Here is a 15008-nt window from a genome sequence, read left to right as displayed (position 1 = left end):
ATAAATGTGTATTATTTTATTAAAAATGTGGTATATTTTTGAGAAATTTTTTATGATATTAGTATTCATATAGAAAAAAATAATTTTAATTTACTTCCTCCGTATCCATACTTGTATGTATAGTACATAAATACAAAATTGTACACAAACTCCCATGCATGTATGTACAAAAACGTAATACAATAAAGACTCTATAACTGCTGGCGAAGATCATCACTTCAATCATGCTTATGTTTTATCCTCAGTAGTATGATACGCTAATTGCTTTCCTTTTAAAATACGTATCGTCTTCGTATCGGCGAGACAATATCAATACAATGACGAAATCTTTTTATTTTCAGCTTTTTCTTAATAAGGATTTCATTTCATTACATTAGTTTTTTTATTAAAACGAAACTAAAAACACTAAAAAGCTTAATTACGTTAATTTGGCCCGTGGATCTTTCTTCTTCACCCGCTGTTTCTCTTTGCGTCCGTCAGGCAAACTACTGCCGACATAGTACGTACTAACTTAGAGAATAATGTCTATGGTTTACCAATCGCTTAGCGAAATCAACTCCTGAGCTCTTAGAGAGTCTTTACTGTAGTATCAATGTTACTGCTTTAATTCTTTACATAATTTTTTCTGTCATTAAGCAACGTTATTTCTATATCGTTATCATTACTCCCCGCCTTTATTTCCACATTGTACGTATTTGCCTGCAAAGACAAAGTGGTTATCACAATTTATACTAACTCGAAATGTAAATAAGTTATAATGAAAGTAAATATACCAATTGTAACGAAGCTAAGAAGTATCTAGCTACTTCACGAGCGGGCTTGTCTTGAACGACACTATCGAAATTAACTTTTTTCTGTTCTGATGCTTGCAACACTTTTATTATATGAGATGAATAATCACGAATTCGAAATGCGGGTCTCATTTCAGCCTCCGCTAATTTTGGTTGCAACGAAGCATGCCACTTTGCTACAGTCTGATCTAACTCTGTGATAACATTCGACTGTTCAAAAATCTTTTTCATTTTGTCCTCAATTAATGTTTGATAATTCGGCAAAGAATAAGACAAATTAATTTCTGAAGTTGAAGATTCACGCCAATTGTTAGACGAGTTAGGAGATTCTGCAAGCATATCCACTGTATTTTGACAAATTGTTGATCTTAATGGAATGTTAGTAGGTGAAGAACTTCTACTCGTTCTATCCTCAATACTATTTTCAATTGAATCATTTCGATAACTTCTGCTTGTTATATCCTCAATACTATTCTCAGTTGAATCATTTTGATTTTCGGATACATGAAAATCTATAGCAACATTCGTCACAGCTTCATATTGAGAATCATCATTTTCTTTTTCTATACCATTTAAACATTCGTCAAAATTCTTCATGAAGTCTTCTATTTCCTCTATCAAAAAAATTATATTTTGCAGTTACAACAACAACAACAATAGTAATAATATAAAACACGACTTGCTTCGGATTAACTTACGTTTCTGCAAATGTTTGAACTTCTGTTTTGTACATAAAGTAGTGTCTTTCTTTGCAAATAATTCAGTTTCATGTAAAATGAGTTTTGCTAAACATTCTGGTTTATACAGTTCCGATGTAAATTTACGCTTTTTCTAATAAACAAACAAGAGAAAATAAATAAATAAATGCATAGACATACAAATATCTAAAAGATTATTAAAAGCTCTAACTGGTACAAGGTACAAAACATTAAAACTTATTATTTATACATACAGAACCAAATTTTGTTTCCAAAAGTGAAATGTAGTCTGGAAGTTTCAGGATAGATGAATTGCTAGAAAAAACATGCTTTATTCCTTGAATAAGAGGCATTGGTTCCCAGTCGTATTCATTTATATCATCTACAGAACATATTGATACTTTTGTTGTTTGATTCCTAATAAAAATATTAATGTTTTCATTGATTTAATATCATCAATTGTAAAATTAATAGAATAATTTTCTAAGAGATACCCTCTTTTCCGCATGCTAGGTAATCCATTTTTCCATCGTACATTATCTGATTCATTCAGTTGAAAAATTTGACTCTCTTTAGAGAAATGATTTATTTGCTTATCATATTTTATTTGATCATTTGCACTAAGTTGTACTATATTTTCATCGTTATTCTGATCACTCTCTTTTATTTGATTCACTTGCACTGAATCTCTAGTTCGGCACTCTTCTTCAGTTTGATTCATGTTTTTGAAATGCTGAATTGAGCAATTTTGAATACTAACATTTTGCACCATACTTTGTTGGATATGTTCTTTTTCTGATTCATCTTTTTTAGCTTGTTTTAAAATGCTATTATTAATAAATAAACTTTCATGATTATTGTTTATTGTGTTTTGTTCCTCCACACTTTCTAATTCATTTACTGATGAATCGTTTTCCCTTATTGAAGAATTTTGTTCATCTTCAAATTCATCATAAACATGTGTAATAGACTCATTATCATTTGGTGAAGTAATTGAATGATATCCTGAGGTTCCTGTACCCGGAGTTTTTGGTTCTGAATATAATGACAATGAATTTCTTCCCTCTTCAATATAAGATCTATATATATGAGCAAAATCATATGGTGTTAATTCATTCACCAACATTCCACTTGTATTTATGGCTTGATTGCACCTTAAAATTAAAAAGTTAAAGCTATCACATAAAAATTAAAATAAAACAAAAATATTGCTGTTTACCGAAAATCATATTTCTTTCCAATGATTTCTCCTAGAATATCATATACTTGAATAGGAATGCATAATTGCAGGGCATCATTTTCTAATTGTGTAAACCGACGACTTAACAATTTAACTTTCTTCTGTGTTTGAAATTGATCTTTTTTATCAATATGTTTCCCGATATCTTTTTCTAAGTCAATCATTACAAAATTTCCCAAATTAACATGACTCTTCTTAAAAATTTTTTTTTCTTTATTCATAGACTTCTTTATTCCTTTTTCCCTAATAAAAAAAATGAAAAAAAAATTATTAGCTACAATACATACATCTTTCACTGAATGTAAGATAAATAATTACTCATAGCCGAAAAATGTTTGTCTCAAAATTGCTGCTTCATTGACTAGATGTTCAATTCTTCGAACGTATATGTTAGTTGAATTTTGTAGAATAAGCGCTGCTTCCCCAAAATTGATATTACACGGATCTTCTAATAAAGCATAATATTCTTCTAAAATCTAGAATAACACAATAATGTTCTACTTATATTGAATTATAATAACTTTAATAGTATAATATACCTGAGATAATGGAAATTTCCAATCAGCAAGATCTTTTGCTGGTTTCATAAGCTGTTTACTTATGTCTTGTAAAGTAATCATTTCAAATACTGTTTAACTTTTTTGAAGGGTATGGAAGAACTAGATTCAACAAGTTAAGCATTTATATATAATTAAATAAAATCATCAAATTTCATTAATTAAAAAAAGATATTTAATATTTTATACGTGTTTTCTTGATATAAAAAACTGAATTTACTCTGTTGTGTAAATGTCTGGATATCAATCATAAATTACAAGAATAGTAGATTACGAATCTCAATCTAATTTGAATCGTTTAAATTTATCTGAATTGTTTAAAATTCGATTTTCTACATATTTTTATAAACATGAATATTTGTAAAGTGAAAGCAGATGAAATGAAAAATTATGATCTAATATGTATTTATAATAACACTTTATACATACATATATATATATATGTATGTATGTATATATAAGCATTTAATTATTGTATAATAAAACAAAATTGAAACTGCTCTATTTAATACTTTACTTACATACCATATTGTATCTAAACATAATATTTTATGATTTCACTATAATAAGTAAGCTGTTATTTCTAATAATTAAGGGATGCATAAAAAATGGACAAATTTTTAATTTGAAATAAATGTAAAATATGTACATATGTGATATTTACACGATACATGTTGTACAAGTTCAGGTTTCAGTATATTTACATGTACATTTTAATGAAAATACAATATATAACAAAATGTTTTTATGCAATTTAAATAATTTTAAATTGATTTGTAGTATGAATATAATTCGAATTAAATATTAATTTCGAATGAAATAATATATAAATTTAAATTTACATGTTAGTAATGCCATCTCTGAATTGTATGAAGTACTCAAATAGTCATATCGATAAATGATACCGTTAATTTGTTACAATAGCCCGTAATACTCATATATTTCCTAGTAAATACAATGTTTGCTGTAATTTATTAATTTTAGTTATTATCTTCTTTTCTTTACTTTTTTCTTGTAAAATATGGTTAAGGACTACACCTGAAAGGAAACTCATGTTTTTGGAAATGTCATTGGCATGATTGTTTATCCACCATTTTGTTTTGCTGTCGTCCTCAGAGTTTTTCCTGGTACCGTGGCCTATTTTACAATGAACTAGATTGACTCAAATTTCGAAAAATCGTAGAATCAGAGAACGCTCTGTGTTTTCGAAGAGATTTGTTTTTAACGGATTTGAGTCAGTTTTTTAATAAATGTTCTCATTATGAGAATTCGTGAAATTTCACCTCGAGTTCTGACCCAACTTTCCTGACTTCTTTAATCAAATGGCGATTACTAGATAAAACGAACAGTTTTCGCGTCATTTACCACGTAAGTTTAATATTTTAACGATTCTACTTGGGTATAATAGCGCAAATTGTTTAAAACTAGTCGAAAAAAATCGTTTTAGTTCTCGTTTATTAATATTTCACATCATTCAATATTATTAACGTTTTGTGTTATTGCAATTTGTGTGATATTTTTGTTGACTATGAGGGTTAAATATATATGATTAATACAGTTTTCTTACTGCAGGATGTCAGGTCAGAGTGGAGGGCATCGGTTAAGGTTGTCCAAACTCAACGATCAGCTGACGTGCAAATTATGCGGTGGATATTTCATTGATGCCACTACTATCATAGAGTGTTTGCATTCGTGTATGTGTATTCTTCTGTCGCTTTTTTAATCCTTTTGTCTGTGGTGAATAAATACAGTTTCATCATTGCAAAAGGGTTAAGCGACGATTCCAACATATTGATGTAAGCGGCGATTAACGTCGCACTACAGTTTGCAGGAGCTGTATTGTCAAGTATCTGGAGAACAATAAGTATTGTCCAATATGTGAGGTACAGGTGCACAAAAGTAAACCACTACTCAACATTCGTCCAGACCACACTTTGCAGGACATTGTATATAAACTGGTACCAGGATGCTATCAAAGTAAGTTTTATTATTAACAAAAGAATAATGTAATGAAGATACATTTAAATATTTATATTACAGATGAGATGCGATGTAGAAGAGACTTTTATTTAAAACATCCTGAAGCATGCACTCAAGCAACATCTCCAGAGGCAAGAGGGGAACCAATTGAATCGCATATATATTCTCCAGATGAATCACTTAGTTTATCATTAGAATACTTTAGTCCATCCAAGGACATCAAAGGTATAGCTGTAAAACCTTTATTGAGGCGGTATCTTCGTTGTCCTGCTGCAGTGACCATTTTTCATTTACAAAAGCTTATACGAGCTAAGTATGGCTTAACTGATGCACATAGGGTGGATGTAATGTATAAAGAGGAACCACTGTGTAGTAGTTATACATTGATGGATGTGATGTATATTTATCATTGGAGACGAGTAAGTATCAACATTCTATTGAAAATATTTGGAAATTCTAATTCTATTGAAATTTTTTCTATAAACACTTTATCATATTTATTTCAGAAAGTGCCATTGCATTTAAGTTACAGAATATTTGAATCTTCTCCAAAGCGAATAAAACTTTCTGAAGATAATGTCAATTATAAAACAACTTTACTTCATGCTGGAATTGATTCCATTGAATCAAAAGAAGAAAAATCAATAAAAAGGGAATGGAAAGAAGTACAGTTGAAGATTTCTGAAACCGGTATTATGAGTATTACAGATATAACGGACCAACAATTTAAGAAAAATACAAAAGTTGAAGAATCCATTACTAGCATTGAAACAATAAATACGTCAATAGTTGAAGAAAATGATAGTAAAATACCTGAAGTCAGTGAAGGAAACAAACCGTCTTCAGACAAACAAGACGTTAGCGAGTCTGATAATTCTTTCAAATTAAACGAATTTGGTGAACAAAAATGCTCCAATCAAACAGAAACTGCGAAAGCATTAACAAAAGGAATAGAAAATACGATAAACCTTAAATATGAGGAGGAATCGAAAAATCGATCGGATAATAACAATGTTGAAGATAAAACAATTTTGCAGAAGAGTATTCAATCACAAGAGATGGCACAATATGTGGGTGAACATGAAATTAGAAATAATAACATTGAAAATAAAGATCAAAAGGAGTCATCAAGAAATAACAATAATATTATCGCGGATAAATTGGAAAACTCTAAGCAAAATTCAAGAAATGAGATAAAATTTATAAATACAGGATCGAAAATCAATGCTCTAAGTGTGAAATTACAATTCCAACCGAAAACTGGACAAATTAGCAGTAACAATGCTTCCTCGAAAAAGGTTACGAAAGATAGGAAAATCACACCACAGTCATCTAAAAAGGTAGATGTAAAGATTACTGAAAACTTAAAATCTACAGAACTGAAAAATTCTTTTGATCCTTCGAAAACACAAGTAATGACAAATAATGGCGGGGTTACATTAACCAAATCATTAGTTCCATGTTCTACAAAAGCCATATCACAGAAAGCAGAATTACTGGATGCCACAGAATCTGTTTTATCAACGTACCCAAGTACTTCAGTTAATTCTGAAACGAGAGAAGCGGAAATAAATGTAAGAAATGTGCAATCAACTGATCAGAAGGAAGAATATTCTTCTCAAGGAGAAAGTATAGTAGAAAAAAAACCATATGTATCAGAACAGATTTCAGCAGAATCTTGTCAAAGAACCAATGGACAAGCAAATACACTTTCCCAAAAGTCGTACACTCAAATCGAATCGTTATCAAATGATAATCTCGCATCATCAAATCTTTCTACGTCACTACCTATGTCTGTTGGTAATGGAATCAATCCAATTTCTACATCAACAATAAGTCAATCTACATCTACATTTCCCTATATGGTACAGGATTTGGTAAATAGTACTATGATGAAAAATTCTCTCAAAAGTTTGAGTACATCAACGACGCAAAAATTATCCTCTACTGCAATTTCTGAAAATGAAGTACCTACATCTTCAGTATCAGAAAGTTCTACAGCATTTACTATACCTTCCTTGAACGTTTCTTCTTCTTTGAAAAGTAGTTATCTAAGTCCAAGTACTTCAAAAGAGTCCGTTTTGAAAGCGAATTTAGAAATAACTAATACATATTCAGTGCCTCCTTGTCCTGATGCTATTCCAATCTCTTTGATGAAACCAACAATTCGTAAAAATGAATTAATTACGAAGGGTTCTAATTTAAATGAAATTTGTGCAAAAATTGGAGCCTCTGGTTCAAAAATTAACGATATTTGTGCTAAAATTGGGGAAAATTCTAAAGAAAAAAACAAAACGGAAGTAAGAAGTAAATCCGATATCCCTGATTTATTAAAAATCGGGAGAAAGAATGGTTCGCCATCAATCGCTATTGATTCCAGTAGTAAACAGCAGCAACATACAAATATTCCAAATGTGCCCGTTTATGCACCTAATAGTAGTGCAATCACAACAGAGAGCAAACATATTTATTCAAATGTAAAGGATAGTCTTAGGGCTACTTCGTTAATAACTACTTCTCCAATGGCTACGTCACACTCTTTACAGAAGGTTCTTTCTGTCTCTAAAAAGCAAAGTCAAGCAGTAGGTTACAAGACTCTCCGTGATCCTCCAAGATGCTGGAATCCTACACTTTCTAAAAACAATTATGTAGCAGTTAAAAATCAAAGTAAAGAGACACAAAACCAATTACATCAAACTACTCTTTTCGAAAGAAGTAAGACAATTCAATCTAAACCGGCTAAAATTTTTAAAATGAGAAACATGCCAAGATATTTGGGTAATCCCGCATCTGGAGTGAAGCCAATGTATGGTATTGGTAATGAATGTAAAGAAAAAGAACAGTCGACAATGGCATCAACAACAACTACAAACACATCTAGCAGTTCTAAAAATGGGAACTTGAGTATGATGAAGATAGATCCTAAAACTTTATCTCCAATTGTATCAACAGTTAATTCACCTATCGTTTCACCACCTCCATATTCTCCTAGTGCAAGGAATTACCCAAATCCTCCATTCTCAAGAGATATTTGTAGAAGTACTGGTTCGCCAATATCTCCAAAAAATTCTCCAGTAAATATGCTTTCAACGAGTCCTTTTATACCTTCTCCAACACCAAATATGAATCCTGGGCTAATCTATCCTCACTTTCCACGACCATTTCCAGATGCTACTAGATTTCCAAATCCTTTGATACGTTCACCAATAGGAATTCCATCTCCCAGTGCCTTCCATAGTAATTTACCTCCTTCAATTAATAAATTGTATCAACGATCTAGTTATATTCCACAAACTACTGGCTTTTCTCCAGTTTCACAACCCCCAACAGTTCAGAGAATACCACCAAGCACCTATTCCTCACCTAAGTCACCTAAAACTACCTCTCTAACAGCAATTTCTCCTGCATCTTACAACTTGGTCAAACCCGAAACACAAGCGATTGCAACATCTCTTGAGACTAATAACCTGCTTCTTCCAGAAAATACATCACAGGAAGATGTTAGTGCATTTAATTTGTCTAAGACTGGAAATTTTTGCAACACGGAGGTTGTTAACATACCGACAGAGACAGTTCGAAATTCTAAATCAACTTCGCTTTCTCCCAGTTCAAGTGTTGGACAGAATAAAAATACATCGATCGTTAATTCAAAAATTAAGTTAGAAACGTCTCCGTTGGGTGCAGGCGATCAAGATCAAAATAAGGAACGGTTGGAAAAGGAAGTTATAAAATGTAAAGAACAAAATTTATATCTATCAAAAGGACAAAATTTGGAAAAGAGTCAACCTGATGAGGATAGTGACGGTGTAAATACGAAAAAAGAAAAATCTCCTCCACAAATTAATGGAGATCTCACCAATGAAAAGAAGGACGAAGCAATAACAGAAAAAATAACAGAACAGAATGAGCAAAATGAAGCAGAGATAGTACAAGTTTCAGAAAAAGTTGTTGAAAAAGAAAAAGTAGAAGAACCCAAAAGCGAGAAATGTGAAAAAACCGAGGAGCAACAGAATAATTCTGAGATTCAAGTCAACAAAACGAAGACATAAATTTTGCATTAAGCAACTCATGCAAGTTGTATGTTCGTTGACGTATGAAAATATTCGGACATTACTACATTTTATTTTATACAAAATATTTTGTCGAATCGTAATTCAACATATTTCAGATTTCTGACAAAATTTTTCACGCTGCTAATACAAAACGAATACGTGTTGTTATTTTAATTATTACGATTTTTAAACTGCAAAGCATTAAACATATTGAAACAATAATATGTTTAATGTATCACTAATATTTAAATCTTTATCTTACATAAAAGTTGTAATAATTAGAAATACATAACACATGTCTCTCCCTCTCTTTCTCTCTATCTCTTTTCTGGTTTAAACGAAAAAGAAAAAATGAAAGAAATGACTAAATATATTCAAGGTCACATTCGACATAAGGGCTGTATAAAGATTATATAGAAAACGATACTGCGTATAATTAATCATATTTATATGAGGAGTTTTTATAAAATAATTTCACGCAGTCTGTTAGTTTACATTATTTATCATATTTCTGAACAAATTTTATTATTTGTTTCTTAATATATCTTAGTCAACTAAATATCTAACCAAAGCCTCGAGAATTAATCTAATGTTCCAAGTAGATTTAGCTACGATACACTTTTTCGATTGGCCCTTTTTTCGCATATACCCTCTTTTTAAAAAGGAAACTATAGTAAATTGTCCGAGGCCTTATCACAGTAATCTTATATATGAAGTAATGTTAGGAAATCGAGAGCAAGAGAAAATCGTTGTTAAATGGTTTAAGAAGATGAGAAAAAGTATTACGCTATATAAGTGATTTCTCTCTTTCCAGCTTAATTAGTTAATATTATCGATGTGTCGCATCGCACCGAATTATTAAAATAGCACGCATGGATAAGAAGTCCACTATTAATTTTGATAAGTGCCGGAAAGAAAGAAAGAGTTAATGTATAGATAAATTTTTAATATTGGATGATTTTCTTTTTCCTTTTAGATACATTTACTTGTAAATAGTGTATAATGATTCAAAGAAGTCTATATCACGTATTAGATATAAAAAAAATTATCGATTATTAATATAATTTGACACGCATATTTTTAGGTATTAAGGATGTAACGATAGTATTTTTTGTCTAATACGAGGAAGCAATTTTTAGAGAAATGCCTGATTGTAGAGCAAAAAACAACGTATTTTTAATAAGTTATTAGTTGTGTGCGCGCGCGACTCTTTTGTATACAAGGTGTACCTGAATGAGTGAGCGAGTGAAAAATGTGTGTGTATAATTTTGTGTAAAAAAATTTCAATATCGAAATTTTAAATTTCAATATCGAAGTTTTCGAAATTTTGTTTTATTTATAACAAAACGTTGATCGTCGTTTGTTTTTAAATTTATGTACATGTTTTACGTATGTTTGTGTGCCCGCGCGCATACTCTGAAGCGCGCGCGTTATCAATACAGTAATAATACTACGTAAAGTAGATGATGTTCTTTTGATTATAAAAATATAGTTGATTATACTTTACACGGTCTGTTGTTTGTATAAGATTTTACCATTACACTTATACGTACAAATATTGAGTTTATTATTAAACGATTACTATAATAATTGTTGTGTAAATGTTAATATACATAAATGTTATAAGTTGCTGATAATTATAATTTACAGAAACTCACATATTGTAATAGAAATAGCTAAAACAAAAATAATTCCAAGGAAATTTGAAAATATACATACTATATGCAGCAAATCAATAACTTAAAGATACAGCTAAACATTAGTAAGCTTCTCTGAGTATCTGATGGCATCTTTGAGCTTAAATACCAGTTCTTGCAACTGTTGTATTGTACATGAAAATGTTACATGATCTATTGTTTCATGTTTTTTAGTACTAAGTCGCACATGATAAAGAGGAACACCTAGTGAATTGCATGTGTCCAACTGAAAATGACTTTCATGAATAAGAGCAAATAAAGCATCTGTGAATGAAACGATCGGTGTTCTATTCACCGATCAATTACCTTGACACAGTAATCTAAATGCCAGTCTATATCAATAATGTGAGGTGGATTATTGCCTATCAATTCCAACTGAGACTGTATTGCCTTTTTATTATTAATGTATACTTCACATAATTTCGTAATTCTTTTTTCACCAATATATACAAGATTTAAAAAACTTCTTAAGCTTTCTTCATCTAAATCATGTCGGGTAGCCTCTATAAGTAAACATACCACATCGGCAAAAACCTTTTTTGTTAAAATTGGTTTCGCATCAGATGTTTTGATAGTGCCTGAAATTTTATTAGTTTCAATAATTATGTTAATTAATCTTATTTGTATTTGGCAATCACACCAAAACAGATACTCACATTTTATTTCTGTAGGATTTTCATATATATATGAAATAGCCATTCCTAGAATTTGTAGAAAGTTATCGTCAGCAACAATATTTGTGTTTAGAATATTAGCAAGACCATCAATGGTGTCTTTTGATAATTCCATCATTATATCCTGAAATACTAAATTCACTTAATAATACACTAAAGTCAATTGAATAGTATAACTTTCAAATAATTTAGTTGCTTTTATAATATATGTCCATTGGGATGACTTCATTTTTATAACTATGGAAAATATATAAATATTCAATTAAATTTTAAAATATCGAATAAAAATTTCATAAACATGATATGTGAGGTTATTTTTCATAATTGCCAACTATGTGTGTTATCGATTTTCAATATCTGACCTATTATAATAATAAGCGGTAATAAATTGAATAACTTTAATTTATTTAATTTACTTTGTAAAATACGAATATATCACAGTTAATTTTTATTAGAACCAAGAAGAGTATAGCTCCTACATGTATTTATGTGTGTAGTCACAACTATAACATATTTTAATTTTTATTATACTTAAAGTTTTAATAAATATTTGTTATATATATATATATATATATATACTTGTATAGCATATATATTTATTGTATGAAAAGAAAAAATATACATTAAAAATAAATTATTATTTATTTTAACCAAAAACTTTTTTCATATAATAATAGTAGCCACATACAAGATATTGAATCTACTGCCAAGTCTGGTAAATCATACTAGAGATGTAGAAATAAAAAGATCACCAATGAACATAGACGAAATTCAGACAAGAGCACGAAATACGAATTATCTGTTTAGTGTTAGATCTCTTACCATTACTCAGAGAAAACGAGCCGAGATATACATAGTTCGTCGATTCGATCCAAGTATTCGAAAGATCCGAGCAGCGTGAAAGAATCGACTAACTTGAACGATCCGAGTAAGTCGTATACCTTTTGTACAAATCAATTAGACCATCGCATTCGCTTAACGCAAGGTATAAACTACGTGTAATGTACGAATGATGTACGGCCTATTCAGATCGTTCGAGTCACTTAACTAATTCAAACCGATCGAGACAATTCGAGCTATTCGATTCTTTCGAGTATTCAGATCGGATCGATTATTCGTACTTACGAACTGATTATTCGACGGTTGCGATGATCACCGGGTTTCAGGGGCGCCCCGAGGTCGGTAAGGTAGGCACATGCAATACATTATCAGAAGATTACTTTTTTTCTAATAGTGGATCCGAATATATTTTGCTGATAATAAACATAATTTATTTGACTGTGATCACAGTAAGTGATATGAAAATTTCAAGTAATATTTGTTATAAGAAAACTCTGTCGAATGACGAATTTTGAGCAATATTGTGTATTTGTTTTAATAATTATGTTGATTCACGCAATACTTTACAAAATTAAGGAGACGCTTTATCTAAGTAAATACAAAAATTGAAATTTCTACAACGATCGATTTACGAAGTCAGAAGCGGAAGAATAAGCGTACGCCTGCGCCACGTCCTGTACGTACTCTGTTATTTCAAGTACTCGTGCGAAGTATACAGTATTAGAAATTAAATGTGTAGTTCAATTTTTACCAGATTTTTCATACAACATCTTAAAAGTGATTGCATAAAACGTTGCACGAAAGATTTTAGCAAAAATGCGCAACAATGTAAGGACTACAATAAACAATAGAGTTAATCGAGAGAAAGTGTAATTTGTTATATTATTGCATCTCTGTTTGCTCGTTTCGATATTTGTCATTCCATTCTTTCACGTTTCTCATTTATTTTTTTATACGTATATTTTTAATTTCAAATTGATTAAAAATTGTGATAATAAAACGACAAAAATATTAACATACAGATATTATTATAAATTGATTCTCTTGTAGGAAGGATCAGCGTTGTACTTATTGCTAGTATTAATCTTATGCGCAGAAGTATGTATAACAAACGCGAGACATTTGATTAAAAAGAGAAATTATAGCGATCAAAGCGTGAGAGGTTATTTGGCAGAGGTAAGGAAACTGTAAACAAACATTTATTATTAAACTGCGGATTTTTATGCATTTATGGGAAATTTAAGAGTGAAAAAATTCAGAGAACGCACGTAATTAATGCGAACGAAATACATGAAATATCCAATAAGTGGAACACTCTAAGATGATAATGTTCGTATATCCTTAACCGGACTTATATTTCCGCGTATACTTCTTGTATGCCTGAGGTTACTTCGTTTTCATTCTGCAGATTTCGTGTTGTTGTAATTAATGAAAAACCCGTAATGAGCCATAATGAAAGATCCTACACAATATACATCACATATCTAGGCATTTTCAGTGCAGAAGCGATAGTAGTTCTCAAAACCCTTGAATCTTTTCTAACAATTTCCAATATGAATTTCCATAGATATTCGCAGTCTATACATTATTCGTGGGTTATGAATGAATGTCTGTTTCTAGAGGACTTGTTGGTGGAATGAGGTGTGCAAAGAAGAATTTCACAGCAAATTCCGCTGCCGTTGTCCAAGATGGTCCTATTGTCGTGCTCCTGGCAGATATTACGACGCTCATTGTAGTATAACACGTACAGGCTACATTTGGACTCAACCAGAAACTTCATTGACGCTCGAAGTTAATAAATGAGTACTTTTTGTAAATTCTTCTTTGGTCGCACTTATCCAAGGATCAATCAAAAATTAATACAGTAGAATTACGTGGGGGATAAGGCTGTTTGGATGAGAGAAAGAACATAAATATCGATAATAGCAATACAAACAATGAAATTAAATATAATTCTATTAAAGATTTATGGGCCCGAAATTCTTTTAGCTGTTAGATCACACAACTTTTTAGCAGATCTAATTCGGTAAAGTTACATTTCATTTGTGACTGCTACCATCTTAACTCTATTTCTAACGCCTCAAATATGTACTTGGAAACGTTGAGAAATATCATTGTCATTATATTCATGTTTCATTTCATTGTCCGAAATACACGTAATATTAGTATCATGGTCAATCGAAAAAGATTCATCACATTGAAATCATTCTATCAGGTCGGCGTTATAACAACTTCTATCAGTTCGACAGAAAACTAACTATTATACTAAGAAGAAAATTAATTATTATTTTTATTTAGTCCGTGCCTCTCGGCTTTGGACGAACTTTCAGCTTTCTTTACAGCTCTTTATTGCACTAATCGCCTTCTTATCTCTAATCTAACACTAATGCTTATAATCTATTTACACTTATGTCTACGATTTATTGCAACTTAGCCTACTCATTATTGTCACTTTGGTCTTTTTGCCTCCTTGCTGTGC

At 30.7% G+C, this 15008-nt stretch overlaps 4 protein-coding genes across 15 annotated transcripts; 2 read left to right on the top strand and 2 right to left on the bottom strand.

The window, feature by feature from the left end:
* Positions 1–64: 64 nt before the first annotated feature.
* LOC122576974 lies at positions 65–3666 on the bottom strand. 3 transcript variants are annotated; one of them, XM_043747948.1, is made up of 9 exons: positions 3507–3663; positions 3269–3388; positions 3048–3205; positions 2709–2972; positions 1984–2643; positions 1744–1906; positions 1490–1622; positions 774–1405; positions 65–699 (listed from the first exon to the last, which is right to left on the bottom strand). In XM_043747948.1, exons 2-9 carry the CDS (start codon positions 3347–3349, stop codon positions 604–606), a joined length of 2187 nt encoding a protein of 728 aa, XP_043603883.1. In that variant the 5' UTR covers positions 3350–3388; positions 3507–3663; the 3' UTR covers positions 65–603. The 3 variants fall into 3 exon arrangements, with proteins under 3 accessions (XP_043603883.1, XP_043603882.1, XP_043603884.1); XM_043747947.1 differs by having other exon boundaries at positions 3269–3666; XM_043747949.1 differs by having other exon boundaries at positions 3048–3177; positions 3269–3665.
* A 521-nt stretch (positions 3667–4187) lies between these two features.
* Positions 4188–10824, top strand: LOC122576857 (mucin-3A-like). Of its 2 annotated transcripts, XM_043747701.1 has the most exons (6): positions 4188–4654; positions 4859–4980; positions 5111–5263; positions 5327–5685; positions 5773–8170; positions 8747–10824. In XM_043747701.1, the coding sequence occupies exons 2-6, from the start codon at positions 4860–4862 to the stop codon at positions 9313–9315; spliced, it is 3600 nt and encodes a 1199-aa protein (XP_043603636.1). In that variant the 5' UTR covers positions 4188–4654; position 4859; the 3' UTR covers positions 9316–10824. The 2 variants fall into 2 exon arrangements, with proteins under 2 accessions (XP_043603636.1, XP_043603635.1); XM_043747700.1 differs by having other exon boundaries at positions 4190–4654; positions 5773–10824.
* Positions 10825–10861: 37 nt separating this feature from the next.
* On the bottom strand, positions 10862–12934 carry LOC122576858 (COMM domain-containing protein 3-like). 9 transcript variants are annotated; one of them, XM_043747709.1, is made up of 4 exons: positions 12815–12934; positions 11672–11813; positions 11322–11593; positions 10862–11241 (listed from the first exon to the last, which is right to left on the bottom strand). In XM_043747709.1, the coding sequence occupies exons 2-4, from the start codon at positions 11805–11807 to the stop codon at positions 11071–11073; spliced, it is 579 nt and encodes a 192-aa protein (XP_043603644.1). In that variant the 5' UTR covers positions 11808–11813; positions 12815–12934; the 3' UTR covers positions 10862–11070. The 9 variants fall into 9 exon arrangements, with proteins under 9 accessions (XP_043603644.1, XP_043603646.1, XP_043603639.1 ...); XM_043747711.1 differs by lacking the exon at positions 12815–12934 and adding an exon at positions 12512–12794 and having other exon boundaries at positions 10862–11251; XM_043747704.1 differs by lacking the exon at positions 12815–12934 and adding an exon at positions 12512–12791 and having other exon boundaries at positions 11672–11821.
* Positions 12935–13085: 151 nt separating this feature from the next.
* On the top strand, positions 13086–14921 carry LOC122576859. The gene is made up of 3 exons (XM_043747712.1): positions 13086–13357; positions 13580–13705; positions 14150–14921. Exons 1-3 carry the CDS (start codon positions 13346–13348, stop codon positions 14330–14332), a joined length of 321 nt encoding a protein of 106 aa, XP_043603647.1. The 5' UTR covers positions 13086–13345; the 3' UTR covers positions 14333–14921.
* The last annotated feature ends 87 nt before the right edge of the window (positions 14922–15008 follow it).

The sequence above is a fragment of the Bombus pyrosoma genome, linkage group LG17 (assembly GCF_014825855.1).
Source record: "Bombus pyrosoma isolate SC7728 linkage group LG17, ASM1482585v1, whole genome shotgun sequence".
Taxonomy (NCBI): Eukaryota; Metazoa; Arthropoda; class Insecta; order Hymenoptera; family Apidae; genus Bombus; species Bombus pyrosoma.
Note: the sequence above shows the minus strand (reverse complement) of the source record. Positions and strands in the feature narration are given on the sequence as shown.

Excerpts from the sequence above, each read along its gene's own strand:
- LOC122576974 (XM_043747947.1), bottom strand. The coding sequence starts at position 3,349 with ATGATTACTTTACAAGACATAAGTAAACAGCTTATGAAACCAGCAAAA. Across the intron at positions 1,406-1,489 it reads GTTCAAACATTTGCAGAAAC|AGGAAATAGAAGACTTCATG; the intron begins GTAAGTTAATCC and ends TTTTTTTGATAG. Across the intron at positions 700-773 it reads TCTTAGCTTCGTTACAATTG|GCAAATACGTACAATGTGGA; the intron begins GTATATTTACTT and ends TTGTCTTTGCAG.
- LOC122576857 (XM_043747700.1), top strand. The coding sequence starts at position 4,860 with ATGTCAGGTCAGAGTGGAGGGCATCGGTTAAGGTTGTCCAAACTCAAC. Across the intron at positions 4,981-5,110 it reads CATAGAGTGTTTGCATTCGT|TTTGCAGGAGCTGTATTGTC; the intron begins GTATGTGTATTC and ends GTCGCACTACAG. Across the intron at positions 5,264-5,326 it reads GGTACCAGGATGCTATCAAA|ATGAGATGCGATGTAGAAGA; the intron begins GTAAGTTTTATT and ends TTTATATTACAG.
- LOC122576858 (XM_043747702.1), bottom strand. Across the intron at positions 11,594-11,671 it reads AAATCCTACAGAAATAAAAT|GCACTATCAAAACATCTGAT; the intron begins GTGAGTATCTGT and ends ATAAAATTTCAG. Across the intron at positions 11,242-11,321 it reads ATTTAGATTACTGTGTCAAG|TTGGACACATGCAATTCACT; the intron begins GTAATTGATCGG and ends AGTCATTTTCAG.
- LOC122576859 (XM_043747712.1), top strand. Across the intron at positions 13,706-14,149 it reads TGAGAGGTTATTTGGCAGAG|AGGACTTGTTGGTGGAATGA; the intron begins GTAAGGAAACTG and ends GTCTGTTTCTAG.